Source organism: Rhopalosiphum padi, chromosome 1 (genome assembly GCF_020882245.1).
Source record: "Rhopalosiphum padi isolate XX-2018 chromosome 1, ASM2088224v1, whole genome shotgun sequence".
NCBI lineage: Eukaryota > Metazoa > Arthropoda > Insecta > Hemiptera > Aphididae > Rhopalosiphum > Rhopalosiphum padi.
In genome coordinates, this window is record NC_083597.1 from 16,332,592 (window position 1) to 16,357,247 (window position 24,656).

General features: G+C 26.3%; 2 protein-coding genes across 3 annotated transcripts; one reads left to right on the plus strand and one right to left on the minus strand.

Moving 5' to 3' along the window:
• Positions 1 to 1,603: 1,603 nt before the first annotated feature.
• On the plus strand, positions 1,604 to 24,563 carry LOC132931616 (lipase 3-like). 2 transcript variants are annotated; one of them, XM_060997495.1, is made up of 9 exons: positions 1,604 to 1,789; positions 4,602 to 4,782; positions 4,871 to 4,985; positions 7,324 to 7,570; positions 9,709 to 9,867; positions 10,678 to 10,762; positions 16,909 to 17,051; positions 20,057 to 20,180; positions 24,428 to 24,563. In XM_060997495.1, exons 1-9 carry the CDS (start codon positions 1,694 to 1,696, stop codon positions 24,463 to 24,465), a joined length of 1,188 nt encoding a protein of 395 aa, XP_060853478.1. In that variant the 5' UTR covers positions 1,604 to 1,693; the 3' UTR covers positions 24,466 to 24,563. The 2 variants fall into 2 exon arrangements, with proteins under 2 accessions (XP_060853478.1, XP_060853477.1); XM_060997494.1 differs by lacking the exons at positions 20,057 to 20,180; positions 24,428 to 24,563 and adding an exon at positions 17,984 to 18,276 and having other exon boundaries at positions 1,606 to 1,789.
• Positions 18,815 to 24,501, minus strand: LOC132931615 (protein cereblon-like). The gene is made up of 11 exons (XM_060997493.1): positions 24,361 to 24,501; positions 23,949 to 24,174; positions 22,873 to 22,925; positions 22,712 to 22,767; positions 21,777 to 21,976; positions 21,575 to 21,715; positions 20,967 to 21,083; positions 20,783 to 20,889; positions 19,451 to 19,602; positions 19,180 to 19,394; positions 18,815 to 19,116 (listed from the first exon to the last, which is right to left on the minus strand). The coding sequence occupies exons 2-11, from the start codon at positions 24,128 to 24,130 to the stop codon at positions 18,915 to 18,917; spliced, it is 1,425 nt and encodes a 474-aa protein (XP_060853476.1). The 5' UTR covers positions 24,131 to 24,174; positions 24,361 to 24,501; the 3' UTR covers positions 18,815 to 18,914.
• Positions 24,564 to 24,656: the final 93 nt, after the last annotated feature.

Here is a 24,656-nt window from a genome sequence, read left to right on the forward strand (position 1 = left end):
AATTATAATGTAATACATTATAAATATGAAATATAAATTTTAAAAAACAAGTTATCATAATAAATACTATAAAGACATAATAATTTAAAAATCTATTAAAAAATATGATTTATTTATTTATATATGTGTATGTATATATTATATGTATTGAAAAATAGTTTGTTTCGCTTATACGACGTAATTGAAAATTTATGTTCCAGCCATTTTATCATAATAATAGAGAAAAATATTTAATACAAATATTTTTTATTTGGAAATATCAAAAATAATTAGTAATTTTTATATTTTTTTTACAATATTTTAGGGAGGGGTCAATTTTAGAAACTTGAATGGGAACCTATAATTTTCTTGCAATCTTAATGTGAAGAATTTATTTCGGAATATTTGAATACACAAAAAAAAAAATTTGGGCAAGTAATAACTTATAAGTATTTAAAATATAGATAAGCGGATTGGAATGATACCCCGCAAAATGTTTATCTATTAACATTAAATACTTATAACTCATTAGCTACTTGTCCAAATTTTGATTTTTATGTATCCAAATAATTCAAAAAAAATTCTTTGCATTATCATTGCAAGAAAATTATAGGTTCTAATTTGAGTTTCTTAAGTTGTCCCCCCCCCCCTGAAATATTGTAAAAAAATATAAAAATTACTTATAATTTTTGATATTTCTAAATAAAAATCTTTTGTATTAAAACCTTTTTTCGTATTATTAATATTTATATAATAAAATGGCTGTAACATCAATTTTGAATCACGTATAGTATACATTTAACAAAAACAAATTATCATGTATTATTTAAAAAATGTATATATAAGATTTTAACAAACATTCTCACGTTGTCAAATAATTTAAAACTGTATATTAGTAACGTATTCTAAAATGTATTACTCTATAATATGAATAATATATTTTAGGTTTTTAGTGTAATAGCATTAAGGTTGTTATCCCACTTGCTTATCTTAAAATATTCAACACAAATATAAAATACATTTTCTAACAAATTAAAACATAAATTAATAAAAAAAAATAAACTTATCTAATGATTTAGTACCCCTAAAAATGTTGGTAATTTGATTCAGCCCACTTTAGCACCTCTCCGTATCATAAAGCAAATTAATTAGTCAAACGTCTTAAAAAATACGCAATGATTTATGAATTATGATAGTTACTATAGTAACTATATAGTAACTTAGTAGGTAAACTTTACTATTTAGTATATACATAACGGCCATAATGCCCTGAAAATAAATCTACTATAAATAATACCTATACGGTCAGCTGGTTCACAAAAGTATATATACCTGATTACTTACATAATTGTAACCTGAAAACCGATAGTAGATAACAAATAATAATCTGATATAGTAATATGATGCTTGTCGATTATAATAATAATAATAATAATGATAATATAATATGGGAATAAATCGAAAAGTTTTTATAGAATTCGTGACATTAACCTTCCATTGGAAGGGGCTAATGCATAGTAATATGGATGTAGACGATAAATTTTTAACTGCCCCCACCGTCGAAGTCTCGGATCAGTCGGATCCACCTCTGCAAATTGCTCCTGAAAACATGATTACGATCATATAGTTGAATAATGCTGCGAGTTTAGTAATAATATAAAAATAGTGGATCCGTCCGAGTACGTTTGCTACCCGCGTTAGCGTTGCACGTGCGATGGTGCCATGTCCATCGGCCGGTGCGATTGTCGCGGGTCTTTTGACGTTTTACTCGTTGATTGTTCGAGGATCAGCCTTCGGTGTCTTGAATACAGTGAGTGACAATATATATGGAAATTATTTTAAAGATAAAATCTCTAAAATGTTAACGTTTTGGAAATATATATTTTTTTCATTATTTCCAGTCGTACAAATTACGTTTTTGAAAAAAAAATGAAAATATTTCTACGATTTTTATTGTTAAATTTGTTTAGTTATAACTTTCCGATTATTTTTATAATTTATACTTTTCTGAGATTTTTAATAAATGAAAACCGAATTTTAAACGAATAGTTAATTATAGTCAACATTTATAAGTATGTATTTAAAATATAGCAGAGTGAACCAATATTTTTTTAAGGACTCCTCGCTTTTAATCTTAGGTATATATTGCAAAAATGTTATGAATTTTCAACTTCAAAAATCCTTGCAATTGTCGCGATTTTGACTTATTTCGTAAACATTTGAACTTTAAACGCTTATAAACAAAAATTGTGACAAACGATTTTTGATTTTTTTTTTTTACTATGATAAGTACAAATTATAATAAACCTTGTGTTAAATTTTAAAAATTTTTTAGAATGCCAAAATTTTTTTATCGACGTTTAAAAAAAAATTAGAAAAATCGAAAATTTCAATTGTCTACAAATAGCTTAATAAGTCAAAATATTTTGAAAATTCAATCGTAAATAGATAACGCTAATATAAACATTTTGTGAAAATTTCAAGTATTTACAATGATTTGTTTTTGAGTTACAGCAAAATATAAAAATCGATTTTGTCAAAAACTGGTTATATGTAAGAATTCCCATTTTTCCTGTAGCTTTTTAAACTATTGGAAATTTTTTACTTTTGATCCCCCAAAGTACTAACTATAGATTCACTTTACTTTTAGAAACGGGGCTGAAGTCAAAAATCAAAGCACTTTTTCAAAATGTGATGACAGACACAAAAGTTAAAAAAATTTAAAAAAAACACATATCATTGTAAAATCAATATATCCATCACTCAATTCAGAATCTAAAAATGCCCATAAACGTTAATACTTGTATATGAGTGTCAACTTTTAAAATAATCATCTTATTTATATATTATTTATAGTTATATGTCTTGAAAATATTTATTGTATTCCTAGACATATTTACTTTGTTTATACGCTCAATTTTAAAGTTTATACGAATAATATGATAATCAATATCATATTCATTATAAATATAATACTATATTATATAATTAATAATGATTATAATATTATAATGGTTGTTTACCGGTCACCAGTGCGTTAATAAAAAATACTATGTTATTGTTGTGAAACAATTCCATCTTTGAACTAAATATACCTTGATTAAATAATACTATATTATTAACGACTGAATTTTAAATATTGTCATAGATATCATGAATATTTATGGTTACAAATATTTTTTACAATTTAAGTACTTAAAAAGTTTGAAGCACTGAGATCCTGCTGTGGTTTAACATTTTCAGTACACGTCACGACCCAGCACTGCATCCAAAGAATAAAACAAAAGAACGAATTTAACGATGGATGTAATAATAATAATAATAATAATAATAATAATACACTTATTATAAAATAATTATAATAATCAATCAAAAATAAGATTTATATAACGAATTTAAAAATCAATTTTAATAACTTGTAACCATGAAGATTGATTTGCATTATAAATGTACGAATACAAAATTACAATACTACCTAAATACATATAGGTATATTATCTTATAATACTCTCACGGAGTCACTTATATAAACCGAATTATTTATATAATTATACATAATTATTATCTACATGATCTCTTAATTGTTAATATTCAACACTATAAAAATAAATCAATATTTTTCTCAGCTATTTAGTTTGTAATATTTAAGTTTAAAACTAAATAAAATACTGTAAGGCATGATGAATAACTTAAGTTGATTTCAATAACAACAACTATAATATTTATACTTTATACCATCTAATATATATATATGAGTATTATGCATACCTACAACTTAGTATTTAAGATTATTATGTTTAATTTTTCCGGAATTGATTTATAATCGTTTATTAATAAATTTGAACTATAAATACCGAGGATTATGTTTTAATGTGTAGAACATTTTGAGTGTACCAACCTCATTATTGAGTAGGTTAACGAAATGGATATGAATATTTGATAAATCGTTGGATCTAAACACAAAAAACATTTCTGAGCGGAAACGATGTACCTATATCAACCTTTATTTTTGGGGATATTTTCTTATATTTTTATATTACCATTATTATAGATATATAACATAGATTGAACAAATGTTTATCCAAAACATAATACATAATAATATTATATCAGTGGGGTCCACACACACACACACACACACACACACACACACACACACACACACACACAAACACACACACATACATACGGCCATACGGGAGATGTTTACCTCACTATATGATTTTTTATATCAAATTTTCAAATAGAAACCATAATCAGTTGTAGGAATTTTTTAACTTAAAACCTTTGAAAATAATAAGCTTTTAGGTTTTCATACTATATCGAATATTATTAATATTGACACTTGCACTTCTGCAATCTATAATACAATTAAATTATGTATTAAAGATAATTAATTTAATTAGTCTATAAAAAATGAAATTATATTACAAATATATGCATATTGGTACATTAAAGTACGCTTAAAAAGATGCATATAATAAAAAAATTTGGGTAAAAATAAATTAATTCGTTCCAACGATTGAAATCCTATAATAGTATAATGTGTATATTATTATTATAAAATATGAACTATACTACATGACTGTAAATAATACTATACTGTAGATAATTTTTTATAGGGTAAACTCATTGAAAACCATGGTCATCAATCCTATAGTAAGCATTCAGTAATAACCGAAGATGGATATTTAATTAATTTATTTCGCATCAAAGGCCGCGGTGGTCCGCCATTTTTGCTTCTCCATGCATTTATGGGAGCATCCGATCAATGGTTTTTAAGAGACAGCAATCACGATTTACGTATGTAACACTAGAAGTAGTCTGATAAATAATAATATTACAGTGTTTCATAAAAAACTAAAATATAATTCTGTTTTGGTTTTTGCAGCCTCAATTTTAGTTAACAATGGATACGATGTCTGGTTGGGCGATTTTAGAGGGAACGAATATTCTAAGAATCACACACACCTCAATGCAACTGATCCGCGGTATTGGAAATTTAGGTAAATAACAAAGTTTACTGTGTATACATAATTAGTAATATTATAAATGAAAATATATTTTTAAGTTCAATAATGCAGAGAAACATACGAATCATATAAATATTATATATTATAAATATATTCATATCTATCCCTATTTGACTGGGTAGACCGCAAAATGCATACAATTGATAAAATCAAGTTTTTCAATTTTTGATTTGAAGTGATACTATATTAATTGTTGGTTATATAATTGGTTGTTTTATAGTTGTATTGCTCTTTTCACGAATTCAAGCTTGTTGCTTAAAAAGTTCAAAAAGTTTTTAATTATCTATTATATTATTCTCTTTGTTTAACGATAGTATAGAACGTTGCAGATTATAACTATATTATATACTTATAACTGTGTGATAATAATAGGTATGTCTGTATAATATGTAATAAGTAACAATAAAAATTATAGGGACGTTTACATTAAGGTAATATGTTCCCTTTTTGCCAAATAATTGATTTTCAGTACGATAATTTCTGCATGATAACTATTTAGTTTTATTTATATAATATTTTGTATACTGCAGGATATACATTGTGTGGTTATGTGTTGACTGACAAATGCCTGACTACACTGCCCGCGTATTATGCGTGCAATATGTAATTTTTAAAGCCTCGGAGGTGTTTATAGAATTTTACACTACTATTATGTAGTATTTTAGATTCGATCGATTTTGTTGATTTTTTTTTCTTTTTGATTGTGATCTCGCTTTTATTTGGTCTTACGTAAACAAAAATAGGTACCTAGCTATTATAAGTTGTATGGTATGTACAATGTAACATAATAATTATACATTCAATAATATCGTATATCGATGTGTGTACCTATACTTTCGTGTGGGCCTTTATACACGTGCACATAAATTACGTAACTATATAAACTAATATTTTTTTGTTTGCTATTCTTTAATTTTGTCTTGTATATAATTTACTTAAAGTATCTTTTTTCATAAAAAATGCATGTTACTATTTTTATTCCCTGGTCTTTCAAACAAATATATCATGTCATATTAAATATGTTCAGTAGTGTACTAGTGTATTATTATTTTTTTTTCTTGAAAAAAAAATTTAAAAAAAATTGTTATTTTGTTGTTTATTAGTTATTAGCATATTTTTTTTAAGTCCCGGGACGTACGTTTCAAAAATCCTTAGCTTCAATTTACACAGTATATGACCTTTCTTCGGAGACTCGATTTACATACTCCGATTTCGGGTACCTACCTACAAACTAAATCATTATTATAATTAATTAGTAGAATACATTTTACTTTGTATGATTAGGTATACCACTTTAATGTTGCACGACGCATGTTTCTGGTTTTTGTGTATAATATAAAATTAAAATAAATAAATATATATATATATATATATAGCCGAAAACCGTTGTATGAACAATATAATTTAATGATTATGCCATCAAAATGTAGGGGTTACATAACATATATAACCATATATGTATTACGTGTCATTAGTATTGAGCTTGGATTAAGGACCCCAGAGTTATAGTCATTGATTCGATAATTGTTGGTTCTTCTTCCAATACCAGTCCTTCAAACGACCAGTGTTACTTAAATTATACTAAAAATTAAGAACGCGTGTAAAATGATAATGAGCATTTAAAAATCAATTTTATATAATATATAGGTTACCAATATAATAGTTACGTATTTATCTATATAGTAGCCATGGAAACAGGCGTACCTAGATTATACCGAGTTTAGTATGCTCAGTGAGTACTATATATAAATAGTATATACACTGGATCTAAATGATCTAATAGAAATGAATATAGTAACTGACAAAATATGTAATTAATTACCCGTGTACCTATACCTAATGTATTTCGTTTAAAACAAGCATTATTACACAGGTAATTAATTATATTTTGTTGTAATTTCTTGTTATACAACAGTTGCTATTTTTCAATAATACGATACTTTAAAATGCAATGTCAGGACTTAAATATAAACAATATTATTACATATAATAAATTATCACCCTGCGGCTCGTGTATTTATTGGCCCAATAAACCTACTACTAAAAATAGACTACTGCAATCAGTGGGCAGTGGACCAAAGTCACCCTACAACGATAAACTATAATAACTAAATCGCAAAGGGGTAAAAATATAAATTCGACTTATATTTTTTCGAATTATTATATAGGTACCTACTTCACATATAACTCATGAACACTGCAAGGGGCCAGAAAAATATTTGTGTTATTAAAGTTTTCGATTTATCACAATTCGACTTTATCCACATAATATTTATTTAAATAATTATTTTAATAAATTTTTTTCTCGCAGCATTGACGAATGGGCATATTACGATGTCCCGGCTATGATGGATTACGTGTGCAACAATACGGAGTACGATAAAATGTACCTAGTGACGTACTCGTTGAGCAGTGCCATTTTGTTTGCCACCACGTCCTCAAGACCTGAGTATAACGATAAAATCATTGTCAGCTATCACATGGCTCCATTCTTGGCGTTCACCAACATCAAATCTCTTCTATTACGGATTGGCATACAGTTCGGAGAATTTTACTTGGTTAGTCATTTTATCTATATCCATTTTTTCGGTTTATCGACAGTGGCATATTATATGCATAATTCATATATAATGATGATCCCTGTAACAATCAAAACTCATAATAATAATTATTATTATCCCAATCAATTGTTTTTTTTCCTTTATATATAAATCCTTACATATATAAGTAAGGAGTTTGGATGTTTTTTTTTTTTGCTAATTGATAAGTAATCAGCCATTTATAATATATTTTGAAATGTATATATATATATATATATATATGTTACGGCTAAAGTCCGAAACATGGCTAAAGTGAACATTATCCGGATAATGCGCTCATAATCTATATTAGATGGATAAAGTGTGTTTAACATTTAGAATCATAGTTTCGTATATTAACTGGATATTTTGTACATTAGCCATTGATTGATGGATGAAGTAACTGGATAGAAAAAATGTACAAAAAAAAAATATTATTATATAATTATATTTTCAACAGCACTAAATGTAATACTAAAAATAAATACAAATAAATACTATGAACTAGGTAATAACGAAGGAACGATAGAAAAACATTACACTAGGTCTCAATTTGATGTTTGTCCTTAGCCATTCATTACAGTAGACGAGGTGTCAAATACAAAATAATTGTTAAGAGAAATCGCAAAAAATATATCATTATTGTTAGGTGATCAGGGTTATCAACGTTGTGCATATAAATCAAATTGCAAAACAAATAAATGCAAATTCAAAGCATCTGGCATTTTATGCAGTGGCGCTGTTTGGACCGCACATGCAGGATATACATATGCGTATTTAAAATCCAATATTGTAGTAATTTGGCCCATGATTATAAATTAATTGGCCTGTATAGTTGATAGTGGCTTGCACTTAAATGGCCTGCTATATATATGCCATGCGTAATATTAAAAAAAAAATTGAAATGATGCCACTCACTGATTTTATGCAATTCTAAATGTCATCAAAGTTTACCATGTTTAAATAAATAATAAAAATAATGTTATCTAATAAATAGAAATAAAGTTCATATTGCATCAAATGTAGTTTAATATTTAATTGTTAACTTATATTAATTAATTTTATTGAAATAAAATATTATATATTATGAATTTATTAATAATATTTTACATTAGCCATAACACGATGGCTAAAGTTACTTTAGCCGGGTAATGTACACATAATCCATTTCCTAATAGTTTTTATTCACGACTAAAATCCGAAATTGGATAATATGCACATTATCCGGATAATGTGCACATTAGCTTAATTCGGACTTTAGCCGTAACATATATATTATATTATTATTATTGTATGTGAAATGGGGAGTACGGCTTAGCGAGACTGAGGCAGGAAGAAATGTTAAGATGGTTTATTTGAAAAAGTAAAATCAATATTTCCATCAATTATGATTTTCGAAAATAAAAAGTTAACTTCAACTCACATAAATCTACTCAAGTGATAACTGATAAGACTGAATTTATGCAGAATTGGCATTGCCAGTCGTACAGAGGGTATTCAACATTTAAAATAAAATATTATTATGCAAAGCTTTAAAATCATCTTTAAACATTTTTATGCGAGGAAAATCCACTGTTATAATAGGGTCCCAAAGTAGTAGAGTACTGAAGCATACTCTAATAAATCTAACAAGAGAATAATAAATAGCCTTAAGTGAAACAGACAATTTGAATTATTTATACAAGCGTGTCACATAATAATAACCAAGTGTCTTTAGAGCTTTACAATAACACATCGCTTAAATGCGGGTTAAAATAAAATGTAGGGATAAATATGACATCTAAATCTTTTTTTCTATTTATTAACTCAAGACGTAATTTATTAATGACATAAGTGAAATTGATAGTAGACCGACACGACGATACCTTTAGTGACATAATAGAATTTATCAACATTAAATTAAACCAATAGTAACCAAAGAATTTAGTACATTTTTCTATAACTGATTATATTCATATAATCTATTGTTAAATCTATTCGAGTTACCTATATTGTATTTCGAATGACGACTTAAGGTTGATACGTAGACACGCAGTATGATGATAATATTTTTATACTCACGTTTTATAAGTTTGAATAGAAGTATAATAATTGCAATGCACGCCTTTATTTTACAGGCAATATCACGAAGCATCAAGAATCATGAATTGTTTGCAAGGAACCAGTTTTCAATGAATTCTATATCGCTGTTCTGTAATAAAAAATCAATTTTTTTAAAGTCATGCGTAACTTTGCTGACTGAATTATTTGGATTCGATACTTCTGGAAACTCTACTGTAAGTATCTTATAAGTCATCATTTTTAGTAGGTCATACTCCAACTTAGTGTAATTGTGTATTCGTATTATTATTTGAACGTTGTGGGGGGTAAATCAGGAAAATCATAATTCATTAGTTCATTACTTTAAAAACATAAAAAAAAATTCAAAAATATGAAAAATATGAAAAATCAAATATTTTGATGATGAAACTACGTTTATAGTAAAACATTTTTTTTATAATAGTGCGTAATAACCATGAAATGTACAAATGCATGCACACATTTTATTATACCACCAAGTCCTTAATTGTGTATACCATAGGTATCTATCAATATATTATTATTCTAAAAAAGCTTAAATTTGTTTGCTTAAACTTTACTAATTTTTGCTATACAAATATGTCAGAATGTTGGATGCCAGCGTGTAAGACCAATATACCTAATATATTTAATGGTGGTCAGTTTATATACCTGCATCAAAAGCAAAAGCAAAATGTATGTTCGAAGTTTTCTAAAATACGAGCCTATCTTGAAATCCGCCAGCATAGTCTATATAGATAATTACGATATAGTATCCATATAAACTCAATTCAAAGATATTATTATATAATAAATTAGATTCTATTCAAATACACACAAATAGCATGGACTCAATTCAATTATTCGGCTTTGGGTACCTATTACATTGGACATTGGTTAGGTTTGATAGAATTTATTTCGATAGGTAGTTAGCAATACGAGTAACTATTCTCCTTTATCCATGCGGCATATGGCCATTTATACCTACTTTAATACATTACCTACTTAACAGTTTTATGTAATTTCAGACGGACTTAGATTTTAAATTAACTTATTCGAGGGCGGGTGTATCGTTGAACAGCATAGACCATTTACTTCAAATGATCAAAGCCAGTAAGTATAGATAATTATAATAAATATGTAATATTCACTTTTGCGTATAAGTGAATCAAAACTATAAGTAACTGCTATACAGTATAACAGCTTAGAAAATATTTGGGGCAAAAACGTATTTTGTTTATTACGCCGTAACTAAGAATAGTGTTATGACATTTAATCGTTATTATCAACATTATGATATTTTTTCCACAAAATAAAGTTAACTAATTTTGAAATTCTTCATTTAAAATAAGTAGGTATTGACATTTTATTCAGGAAATTAAATTACTTATATTTTAGGACCAGGATATTATATTATCCATTTTTTGATTTAAATTATTACTTATAGTTTATACATTTAACTGTAGGAATGTAGGATCTATTAATTTTTTAATCATTTTAACCAAATATTAATAAATATCTATACTGGCCGATACACTTGGTATGATTCACTGGGTTGGCGTGTGTTATTATTTTCTAAGGATCCAAGATTTTGTGTACAAAATTATAATCATATTAGTGCAGAATACATTGGGGAAGGAGAAGAGCCTTAACTATGTTATGAAATATGATTTTAAACAGTATCCCTCTATAATTTATAATTTACTCTAAGTTACACCACTAGATAAATACCTAATCATATTATTTATAATTGTCTATAAACTTACCTAATCTTATTATACAATGTATTTCAATAAATTCACACTTCAATGCTTGCTGTTTTTTTTTGCGTGCAGACGTTGACTTCTGTCAAACTACTGTCATTCATTAATTATCATAAACGATTTCTAACATTTTAGTATTATCATGTTATCAAGTCGTTATATATACATTAGATAGATGAATACAATAAATAATTATCTTCATTATTTAAAGATTATCTAATCCAAAATTATTATTAAATCCAGTCCAAGAACATACTAAAGATAGATTATTTTTAAATAATCTTAAAAGTATTTTTTTTTATGAAGTTCTTGTTTGTTCCACCAACTGGATGTATAAAATTAGTTTAAAAAAATTCAACATATTTGTAAGTACCTAATAGCTAGATAGGTAACAAAGTTACATTTTACTATTATCACTATTTTGAGTTTATATTCATCATTTTGTAAGTTTTCCTCAAAACTTTTTAATGGGAATGTTCCCACAAAAGATTTTAAGTATGTACTCAAATTGTAAATCTATTCAAGAACATATTTTTTAAATTGACAAATTCTGTAAAAGTGGTCACTACATTACTAAAAACACTGAATTCTAAAAATAAAATAATATAGTAAATTCCCGTTACAATGAATACCAATACAACGAAATATCCCGTTATAACGAAAGTCATAGAAGTCCCGTGCCGAAAAGCAGGGCTTATAAAGAGCTTATTCAAATTTTCGTTACAACGAAATTTCCGTTATAACAAAAAAAAATTCAGTTCCCTGGAGTTCGTTGTAACAGGATTTTACTGTATTTACTAAAAATATAAATGTTATAGGTAGTACTTATTTCATTATTTGAATGTTTCATTGATAATTTGATAAACTCAAATTAAAATGTCGTCTGATTTATTCTAATATGTCATCAGATCTGGAATCTAAAAAAAATTAAAAAGAAACTAATAAATTATATTAATAGTGATTAACTTGACTGTTTTATAAACTATTATCAAAATGTTGTCCAATTAACTGTAATAATCATCTAACTTATATCTAGCAACAAATGTATATATAAAAACAATAAAAAAATCTTTCAAAATAAAATTTGACATTTAAATTATTAATTATGATATTATTACCTTGATTACTCAATAAAATATTTTCATTTCCATTTAAGTTTGACTGCATTTTATAAGCTTCTATATTATTATATTATGTAACAAATAATTCAAATACCTATTATATAAAAGAAATACGAATATATATATATATTATTATATTATTGGCTACTTACACAAGTTATAGTTATAAATTATTAATTAATGATAAAAAAAAAATAAAGAGCGTCTATATTGTTTGTAATTCAATCATTTAAGTATAATTTGTATTATTACCTTGGTTATTATATAAAATATTTTCAAGTCCATAAACGTTTGACTGCATTGTTGTATAAGCTTCTATGTATTATGTAACAAATAATTCAAATAATTTAAACATTTAAAAATAAATGATATTATAATGCAGTCATACAGACAACTGCTAAGTAGTTAAATTTAATATGAAGTTGATTCTGCGGTGATACTTAATTTATCAAAAATCTTAACAACAATAAAACGCAATAGCTATACAATTATAGGTATGGAAATCACTAATTTTAAATCAATGTGTATATCACCTAATAACCTGTGACATCGGATATTTTTTATTGTCTATTTTTAGAATAATTACAATAATATTACGAGAGTTCTGAGTGACCACCCTACGCTATTGTTAATTGAAATGTTATAAATATTATTATTTTTTTATTGAAAAGAAGTAAAGTAGACACATAAAGTGGACAAAGTATAGTAGTTTAGCACATCGAGTGCCACAATGGTTTGTCAGCGCGAAACCCATTTATGCCACGTCAAAAATATGTGGGAAATACGTTTGGGCGCATTTACCCAAAACAGAACACTTTAGGGCGTAAATCTATTCAACGTTTGGGCGTAATATTTCCCTTCGTAATAGTACGTTTGGGCACATATATTTTTTACATAGGTATATTGATATATTAGTATATTATTTTTAATCTGAGCCTATTAGCTTAACCTAAAAGATACTGCGAGGAAGTTGACTCAATTTTTTTTTTGCCGCAAAACGTGGTCCTAATTTTTCTATGTACCTAATTTAATATATTTTTTTCAACTTCATAATAGTTTCCCAACATTTTCCAATAATTAATAGATATAAAATATAAAACGAATGAGTACTTAATATTAGATTAAATAACACAAAACTTTCGATTAAAAATTACAATATTCAATATTATGCCCAAACGTGTAAACATTTTCAGGTAATTTTTTTAAACTGCGCCCAAACGGGTTGTGCCCAAAAGTATAACGTCCGGTTGGTGGTGTCGACCGGACGATATTATACTATTTAATATTTTTACTACACAAATCGTAATCTATTCAACTATTAGTTTACTTATGACTTTATGAGTGTTTTTCAATCACTCAGTATTCTGAAAAAACACGCTGTATACACCAGAAAGGTACTCAACGTGCTAAATTGTCTAAGTATGAAAAAATGGAATAGTTGTGAAATATTTAAAACGCATGTATTAATTACAAAGTATGAAAAATACATAAAATCAAATATATTTCATTTTATTAAAAATCTTGTGAAACGAATTAATCATTTGCCAAAACTAATTTATCATGTCACAATGAAAATATGTATTTACATATAAATCCAAGCCCTACTTTATTACTTATATTAAATCAATAAATAACTTCACTTTTGTCCTACAATGATGACCTTTCATAGTGGAAAATTAAATTTTATAAAATGATAGGTACTGTGTGACTGCTTCAGGTTTGACATTTGCACCATTGCACCTAAGTTAAACTGCTCCAAGCCTCCAAATGCTCCAATTACCTACAATAAAATGAAAATTTGAAGGACCTGTATAGAATGAATTAAATTTGGATTAATTCTTCGCTATAAAACTTGAATTCAGAGTTTTTTTTTTGTAATTGGTAAATTTTTCTTCCTAGTTTGTTTTTTCGTAAATACTATTTTAATTTTTTAATTACTACAACTCATAACTTATACCTAAGTAGGAAGTAACCATGTTTAAATGTTTTATTATATTAATTATTATTTATTATACTAAATCAGTCATAAATCATGTTAGAACTTATAACGACACAAATTATTATTATGTATAGGTAAGCAAATAAATTCGGTATATTTTTAAAATAAATTCAGCTACACTTCATTCAAAGCATCATAACTTATCAGTTACGAGGTTTTAAGATTATAACATAGGTATAATAAATGTTGTACAAGAAGAATGTTTAATTGTGTAATTGTTAAACATATATAAATAATAAATATAATATACCCAAAGTCCAAATACCAAACCAATTTAATATCAGTAATCACTAATCAGAATCAGATACTAATTTTATCATAAACAATTTTTACTGGAGAAGGCTAATTTTATTTATTGTAATTAATTATTCAAAAAAATAAAATATACCTATCTAACACTTATAAACATCCCTCTCTTTAAAATTGAATGAACCAATACTTATATGTCCTATGAACTATGGTGTGTGTCATTCCGCATTCACAAACAATATTCTTACTGTAATTGAAAACTAAACGTCATGAGCATAACCGTTTATTTATTATAACTAGTTTGATGAACTTGTTTGGAGAGGTTGATGCCGCTAAAACACAATTTTTTATTAGCAAATTATTATTATTACAACGGGTCGTATTATTGTAATTTGTAATAAATTATCATTATAAGAAGTGTACATTGTAACACTCATGAAATACCTATAGATAAAATTATAAGACACTAAGACTAGTATAATTAGATACCTAATTTTTAAGCTTGAATTAAAAATATTCTTAAACCTGAATCATTGATAATGAAATATTTGCTTGGAATAATAATTCAAGGCCGTAACATGGATGTTTAAATTAAAATAAAATATGAAACAAATTAATTATTATATTATACTATTAGATTACCTATACCTACCCAATAATTATATTTTAGCCATGTATTCGTCCTGGTTTTAACGGCAATCTCGGGTGTCCCGGTCGGTTATTAAATTTGTCCCAGTTAATAGAAGATGAGAGAAGATAACTTTAAGAGGACGTTACAGTCGTTACACTGGTTATTTTCAGCAGTAAAATATAACATAGAATAACATTGTACACTGTATTATTGTATGATAAGCTTATATTATGTTAACTAAAAAAAAAGGTTATTTAATATAATGTCTCAGCTTGGTAATTTTAAAATCTAGCAATAACAGTTAATATATTTTATTATTTTATGAAAGATTATAAATATACAAATCTCCATGATTATAAGCACGATGCGAGAAGGGTAATTTTATATTTGAGGGGTATATTGAAATATTTGAAATCCAAAACGTACTATTGTCAAAATACTGATTTTCTATATCTCCTCTTCTGTAACCAGTAACCACTAACCAATGTAGGTAATTAAAAACCAATAAATGTAATGTATAATGAGTTGATGAGTTATAGGGATTTGAAAAAAAAGATATTTATTGTTTAAATATAAATCCTATTTTTTTGGTATTTAAAAATTTACAATCTTCCAAAATGTAATAGGTACGTTTTGGATATAAAAACATTTTATTACCCTATACTATATACTTACAAAAAGGACAATAGTACGTAATACGTTTTGACATAACACTGGAAAAGTAAGTTTTTATTATCTAAAATCTAAGTATTACCTATATGGAATAGGCTCGTTTTGGATTAACCAGATATTTTAAAAATATTTGACCGGGAAACAGTACGTGTTGACAATATTCTGAGTTCTGACAACGCCAATCGATTTCTTTACATCATTTTCTAGAAGAATCGATATCTCGGTTTCGTAAACGTTGGAAAAAAGTACGTTTTGGGTTTACCCCTCATTTAGGAAGGCTTCGTCGCTTGGGCCACCAGACATTAGACTGCACAGGTCCATTTCTAATAGTCACGAGGATGTCATAACGATAACACAATTACACAATGCATTTAAACTGAAAATGTTTCGATAGCATTGAACTACGTCCTTACTGTACAATTAGTGCACATAAGTACACATGAGCAAAAGGTTTTTAATTTATTGGCTTACTGCTCATGTGTAAAACGACGAATATAATATAAAAATCGAACCAATAAAAACATCGTATAGTTAAATATCGGCAATAGGTATATTATAGCCAATAGATATAATACTTACTATGCAGCATGGTAGCGGTATATATATATATTTGCCTAGTTCTCTAGTAATAGATTGCAGATTGGACATAATACAATCCTATCTGTTATATTAATATGTAAATATGTAATATTTATAATTATATGTTCGACACTACTGTGGTAATCGCCATGAGAAATTATTATAATTACATATATTAACTACATATAGTTCATACCTACGTATAATAATCACGAAATTAACTAAAGACCGTTGCTATTTTACAGATAAATTTCAACATTACGATTTAGGACATAATAAGAATTTGAAGAAATACGGACAGGCCAAACCACCGGAATATGATCTACGAAAGGTCACGTCACCCGTTGTATTGTACTACAGCAAGAACGACCGGGTCGTAGATGATGGTGTAAGTCGTCAGTCCATTAAATATTTATTTTTTAAACGTATTACGCCAATTAATATCAGTTTAACGTTGAATTTGATGAACATATTGTTGTTAATATAAAATAGTATGACTAATATCGTCACAATCTTAAATAGTCTGGCGGAGAACAATATTCCGCTTTTGGACTGGATGGATTAGATTGGTACCTATTAAAAAAAAGTAGAAATCTTTATAAGTTCCTACGACGCGGTACTTTATACCTAATAACCTAATACCTATTACCTATATATTACAGGTAGGTAGTACTTTAAGTAGATAGATGTCTAAGGTTCATAAACATCAGAAAATAAAAGACACTAAACAGTTTTTTTTTTTAAATAAGAATTATCTACCTTGGTACATAAAAAACTAACAAAAATGATAAGAGAAATGTATGACAAATTTTTGAATAATATATTATATTATAGTTTTTTAATTTTTTCCAAAATAATTGTTGAAATGAAAGATAATCTTATTAATTTATTATCATCGATGATTTAACGTTGAGTCTTGTTCAATACCTTCATCGAATAATTATAAATTTTGAAAGACTCAAACTACATCAGACTTAACGGATAATATATTCTCATATCATCCAAAACTATAATATTATATTGAAGCGAATGTGACATCATGAAGTAAAAAAAATTGTCACAATCATAAAAGGATTATAACAATAATATTGTTATAGGATTAATTCTTAATTCGATCAACAACCGTTAGTTGTTCTAGTTGGTCATATTATGGATAATTTAAAAAATTTAAAAACAATTGATAATATCAAATTATTGTTAGGTATATCGTATAAATATAAAACAAAAATATTAGTTCACTTAACCAAACCTGTCAACAATTTATGATTTTATTTTTAACCAAGTACCAAACTGTATCGTTTAATTTTATTTTGTTTTTAGACTATACACAAGCTGATCTCGGTTCTACCAAAAGTCTATCAAACAATAATGATTCCTCATGATAAATTTGGTCATATAGATTATGCATTTAATTCAAATGCTAAAACATTAGTATTTGATTCGGTTATTAACATTGCAAGACAATTTAGAATTGCTCCCAGCCGTAGTAAATACGGTTATTATTATTATTATTATTGAAAATATGTTGTTAAATATTTAACTATTTAATTATATTTTTTAGTTTTAAAATTTTGTACAATCATGTATTTCTAATAAATTATACCAAAGTTAAATTATAGTGTATCATTTTATTTTAATAATATTATAAATAATTATGATTTATGATTCAAAATACAACAAAGTATCAATAAAATCTTGTTTAAGTCATTATTACAGTTGAGCTGTCAGCATTATATCATGTACATTATTTTGAATAAATACCTATTAATTAAATAATATTTTAGTTACTAATATGTTATATACATCATTAATTCAAAAACACAGAAATAGCTTGTTTATTGTAATATATTATAATATATTATATAATTATAGCAACATATCATAAATATTAATATATGTTACGATTTAAAATTTTTTTGACATAGTATCAACTATAGTATTATCAATTATTTTTTATAGGAAATACTACCGTGAAAAAGTAATTAAAAACAAAAATCGTAAAGAACATTTTAATTTTATTAGATTCTTGTCTTTTAAAAAATATTTGTTGCTAATAGTATGCTCTATTATCTGTCTTAATGACATAAATAATAAAATAACAATTTAAAACTAGTAGAGATTCAATAAATTAGTAAAACATTAAAATGTATGTATAGCAGCAAATATGATATATATTTAAGGCTCATTACATACTTTTTACTTTAATAAAATAGTTTTAATAACAAATAAAAAAAAAAAATCAAAGGATTTCTTAAAACGTAACTAACGTCTCTCCATCATTGATTTCTTCAAGTCTTTCTCTATCTGGCACTAAGTAGTCTTTAATAGATGTAATGGCGCTTACAGATAATCCATAGAATAATTTTGGTGTTAGTGGCAAATTATCTTCAACCAAATAATTCCAGCCCAAATGACTATGACAGTTTGGGCACAAAATTATTGTCCATTGATACCTGCAGAAAAATCAATTATTATAGTAATAATTAACAAAAAATGAAATAAAGAATTTATTATACCCAGGGAACCAGCAGCATTCAGTTGACGGTGTTCCTACTGTTATTACATTTAAATCCTCGTCTAGTTCAGTCACTGTAATCATGTCATGGATTTTTCCCCAAGAGTTACAATAAGTACCTTGTGGTCCCTCAGGAGACATTGGAAATACATTGCTCATATTGCAAACTGGAATACCACAACCAGATCGAGCACACATGAATTTTTGCATCGATTGCTAAAACAAAATAGTATTAAGTCACTATAGTTACTTAAATTGCTAAAATTTCTTACAATTTTATTCCAATAAAGTAGTTCAAATTGAAGTCGTATGTTTGTTGATTCAGTACCAAGCAATTCGCTTACTTGTTCTTGACTGAATATACCAAGTTTTGTCACTTGGAATGACAACAAATTTGGATCATCTGAGATTTGTACATCTTTATCTTTAAAATATAATACATAAACGATTAAATATTAGTTGTAAAATTGTTCAAACATTTATTTTATTAAATATGACATGTTTTAATGTATTTTTAATTTAATGCATTGTTTTTTTTTAATGTAATGAATTATTTATTTTAAAATTTAATTAAAGAGATGCAACAAATAGTAAAAAAGGAAAGTAAAAAATAAAATAAATATTGATGGCACGACAAGTGTATATAATCTTGAAGCAGGAATTGTACAATAAAACCGTGTAAATATTAATATTTTATGTTAGGTAGGATTACTAATTATCTACTGAATTTATTAATACCTAGTAAATTGCGAAACATCAAAGAAATTGTGTTGATGATCCTTTTGTAAAAATAAATGAAATTATTAATTAAGTTATTATTTAATGAAAAATTATATTGAAATCTGGAATCATGGTGACTGATTTACGCGTTGTTGCAGTCCCCCACTCAAATTTGTGTGCGCAGTAAAGGTTTTCGTGCAATAGGTGATAGAAATAACAGCCAAGTATTGAAGGAAGTCGCCACCTTGTTTCCAAATACTATACTAGAATCATTACATTGTGGTAAGTACAAAAGCTCAATAAAAAAATTCAAATTTTTGGTTTAGACGTAATGACCTTACTTCTAATTAAAGAAAGATGGCCAAGTAGTGGTAGACATTTATATTAAAATCCTCAAGAAATAAAACTAATAAAAATGTATTGATGTACTAATTATAAATAAAAATTGGTGGTACACTGATATCACAACAAAAACACTTTGTCAAACTCTGTTAGAAACATGGCTGTAAAAAAAAAAAAATTAATTTTACATTTATAAATCTTTAAACACTATAATGATGTGATATCATAAATAACAAAATAATTAAATGAGTTAGAACTCCATTAAAAATTAAAAATATTATAATAAATATTTCTGGTCAGAATAATTCCTCACTATGTAAATAAATTATTGAAACAAAATAAGTGTAATTAAATTGAATTTACTTAGCATTCATTCATACTATCACATATTAATAGTGCTTAAAGATCTAATAAATGAGTATTTTTTTTTACTTAGCCAATTTTTAAATGGAGTTTGACAAAGTGTTTTTGTTGTGATACCTATGAAATATTATAATATTTATAGTAAATTAATAAAACATCATTCAATAATTTAATCTTACACAACATTTTAACTTTTTTGGAAAGGCGAGATGCCAATTCATAAACATCATACTGTTTATAAACCCAACTTGGCCACTGAGTTTGCCACATGTCTTTTTTACGGCACCTAACAAAACATAAAAATACACAATATATTTATTTGATAATATTCATATTTTTTTTACTATTGTGAAAATTTAATACTTGTCATCATGGCTTGAATGACGTTTGTTTGGATTTAAGCACAGTTTGTTATATGGATTAACTAATGTAATATCTGGTATGATTTTGATTTTAGCCAACGCAAGTGTTTGTTCATAACTAGAAAAAAAAAGGAAATTATAATTACACTTAAAAATCACTTTTGTATGCTACCCAAAATAAAAATAAATTTCTTCGCACTTATCAAATTTATTTATATAGTGATGTAACGTGCAAATATTTGGTTCTTATTATTTATTCTTTTTTAGACCAAATTATAGATAAATCTATGTAGATTTTTCTTTCTTTTTAAAAAAGAAGAATTTTAAGTTAATTTTAATGGTTTCCATTAACTAGTAACATAATTTTATGAATAACAAAGTAGGGTAAATAATATTTATTTGAGTGCAGGAGTATGGCTTAACTATACAACAGGTGTGTAAATGGTTAATTCAGTGGGAATGAAAAACAGGTGATACCCGACCAACATCCGACAAAAACTAGACGCCACCCAGTTGTCTTTTTAACTTCAATATTATAGTATATTATATTATTATTTAAAATAGTACATTATCTCATAATGTTGAAGTTTTTAAATAATTATTAGTTACCTTTCTGGAAATGTACCGATTTGTAAAATTTTATATCGTTGATGGCCCATAGCTTTAATTTGAAATGACTCGGTAGTTTCTATGTCTACAGAATGTTCAAAAACCTCAGCAATAGTTCCATATGTAGGCTTATTTCTATTACTAATAAAAAATAATGATAATATAATATTTTGTACTTAATAACTAACTAAATATGGCTTACAGTTTGTAGCTAACTCCAAATGAACGATTACGTAATATGGCATACTTTAATATAAGTTTAATGTCTGAAGAACGAGCTATAATTGGCAGAATTTGTCCAGGCAACAAGTTTAATTTTAAAAAAATAATTGGTATTGTATGAATAACACCTTCTTCATACACTGTGCGTCCAGTAGCTTCACGAAGTCCATCTCCCAAATACTAAAAGAATACACAATAAGTTATAAAAATATTATACAATCATAATAAATTAATTTTACAAATGCCAAGACCTAATCAGATTATTAATATACTTAAATATATAAGTATTCAATTAATTAAAATACATTTACACCATAGATAAGTTTTTAACATCAATAAATTTTCTGTGTAACATATTTGACTGTGTGCCTGAAATATTTGGTTTATTTAAAAAAAAATAGTTGAAAATAAACAAAAAAAAAAAAAAATATATCATCAATATCATTTCTAGAATTATACAGTCCGTATACTCATACTGTTTTAAGAATATGACTTGATTTAACGTTATGTTGTTGCAGAATGCGACAACTTAATTAGCAACTACTATATTATACAGATTCGCTCACTAAATCGGAGGAATTGGTTTTTCTATGCGATTCATCATCTTGCACAATTATAGACTAATTTTGGAATTCAGGATTTTATGATTCCAGTTTAATAGTTATCATTTGAAAAAATTAAGTATCAATAAATAATTTCAAACATCAAAATGATTTTTATTTTTACCAATTAGTGGCCTTTATTTAAAAAAATAACTAATCTAAAATGGGCACTTAACTACTATTTAATACATTTTTATGCTTGTATTGTATACAGAGTTATTATCGATAAAATCAAACTTTGAATAAGAACATTTTTTTAAAAAAATGTCTAATTTTTACTGTTCTTAATGATAGACAATGAAATTTAAATCACCTGGTGTGCTGCAGTTAAACTTCGGTCATAATGTGTTTCTAATCGAAGTTCCGGGGCTAAATGTAATCAGAAATATGGATTTATTTTATATTTTCAAAAAATGTTATGCATAGTAAATAGTAATTTTATGTTAAAAATACCAGAATATATTTTATACTTACGGATATGCAATGATCTTGGATAAATTAAAAATGGATTTATTTGCATTTCAGGTCTAGAATAAAGATTTTAATTAAATTCTATACAATGACTGACTACAATTTTTGTTGTTTTAAACAATTTTTTTAAACTAAAACAATATTCATAGTATAAGCACTATAAACTGAAATTGAAATCAAAGATATCATAATTTGTTATAAGTTTATAACCTATAGATTATGTAAGTTAAACTTTAATAAAGTATAGATACTAATATACATAGGTATTATAATTGTAATTTTAGTTCACTTACTTAAAAAAAAAAAATTATAAGGGATTACTGAACTATTACTCTAGGTAAGTTCTGTGAAACTTCAAGTTCTAGACTTACTTAATATGCTCTATTCCTATAGTTCTTAAATTTACCACCATTGTTTTTAAAATAGTCTATTTATTAAATGTAAAATAACTTTACCCGCTAATTAAGTCCTAATTTTGGGTTTAGGACCACAATCGACAAATCAGAATGAATTGGAAGGAGTCAAAGTTATCTTATTTAGTTCATACAAAAGTAGACTCTCTAATGTAACATAGCATCAATATCAATATTAGAATCATAAATAAACTATCAATATTGAATCTTAATTTTTTTTATAAAAAATAAAATTATAATTAATATACAATCCTTAGAATCAAATTTAAATTACAAATTAATGTTGATATAATTTTAAAAAGCTGATAAATGAATTCAGTTGGGTAGCAAACTTAAAAAGTTGACAGTAAGCAATTTAAGAGATTAAGTATTTAAAGTTTATCATAATTCATGAGAGGTAAAATATACTACATATTTATTTTTAGTTATGCATACCTACCTAAAATTAAAACTTAAAAATGAAATATTTATTATTGAACATCCAACTCTACAATCGAAGTCTTTAGAACGCTCTAATCACTATATAGGTGTTCAAGAGGGTATTTCTTCTTATAAGAAAAATACTAAATACTCAGTTAAGATGATTATTAAAAATGTTATGTGGATAGAACTTGTTTAACTACCCGTTCAACGTGACAAAATAATAAAATAAAATTGAACACTCACTCGTTATCATCGGTGTCGTAGTTGCTGGAAGCGTTCTGGGAAATTTCTTCGTGTTCGAAGTCTTCGGAATCAGACGTATTGATTATGTTCAGGGAAAATTCGTGTTCGAAGTCTTCGAAATCTGGCATGTTGACTATGATCAAAGAACGTTCTTCGTGTTCGGAGACTTCAGAATCGGACATGTTGACTACGTCCACAAACAACGTAAAGAAACGGCTGACAGCATCTATAGTTAATTAATACATTAATAGGAACCTCTCGGTTATCGGTATCTTTCGTGAAAATAATATAAAATATTATTATGATTATTGTCGTCGTTATCGTACACCGCTAATGGATATCCAACCAACAACAAGCAACAATAATAATAAATAAATGATGAGCTTGATAATAATAACAATAATAAATATACCAAAATATCAAATACTGCGGAATAGAATATCAAATATCTATAGTCTATGATAATAATATTTTCACAGGCTGGAGCCCGAAAAATCACGGTCTCGCTGAACAATGATAGTATCGATTTGCAACAACACCGACAACGACAATGTTTACTGGTATGAAGTCAGTGACGAAATGACCCGACGTATCAACGGCACCACGGCTCGAGAATAGAATAAAAATAAAACAATATGAAATTTTATGAAAATATCAGTTATTCAGCCGCTCGGTATAGATCACGGATATAGATATATATATAGTATC

Excerpts from the sequence above, each read along its gene's own strand:
- LOC132931615 (XM_060997493.1), bottom strand. The coding sequence starts at position 24,130 with ATGTCCGATTCTGAAGTCTCCGAACACGAAGAACGTTCTTTGATCATA. Across the intron at positions 22,768-22,872 it reads TCCAAGATCATTGCATATCC|CCCCGGAACTTCGATTAGAA; the intron begins GTAAGTATAAAA and ends GATTACATTTAG. Across the intron at positions 20,890-20,966 it reads CATTCAAGCCATGATGACAA|GTGCCGTAAAAAAGACATGT; the intron begins GTATTAAATTTT and ends ATGTTTTGTTAG.
- LOC132931616 (XM_060997494.1), top strand. The coding sequence starts at position 1,694 with ATGGTGCCATGTCCATCGGCCGGTGCGATTGTCGCGGGTCTTTTGACG. Across the intron at positions 4,783-4,870 it reads AGACAGCAATCACGATTTAC|CCTCAATTTTAGTTAACAAT; the intron begins GTATGTAACACT and ends TGGTTTTTGCAG. Across the intron at positions 10,763-16,908 it reads ACTTCAAATGATCAAAGCCA|ATAAATTTCAACATTACGAT; the intron begins GTAAGTATAGAT and ends GCTATTTTACAG.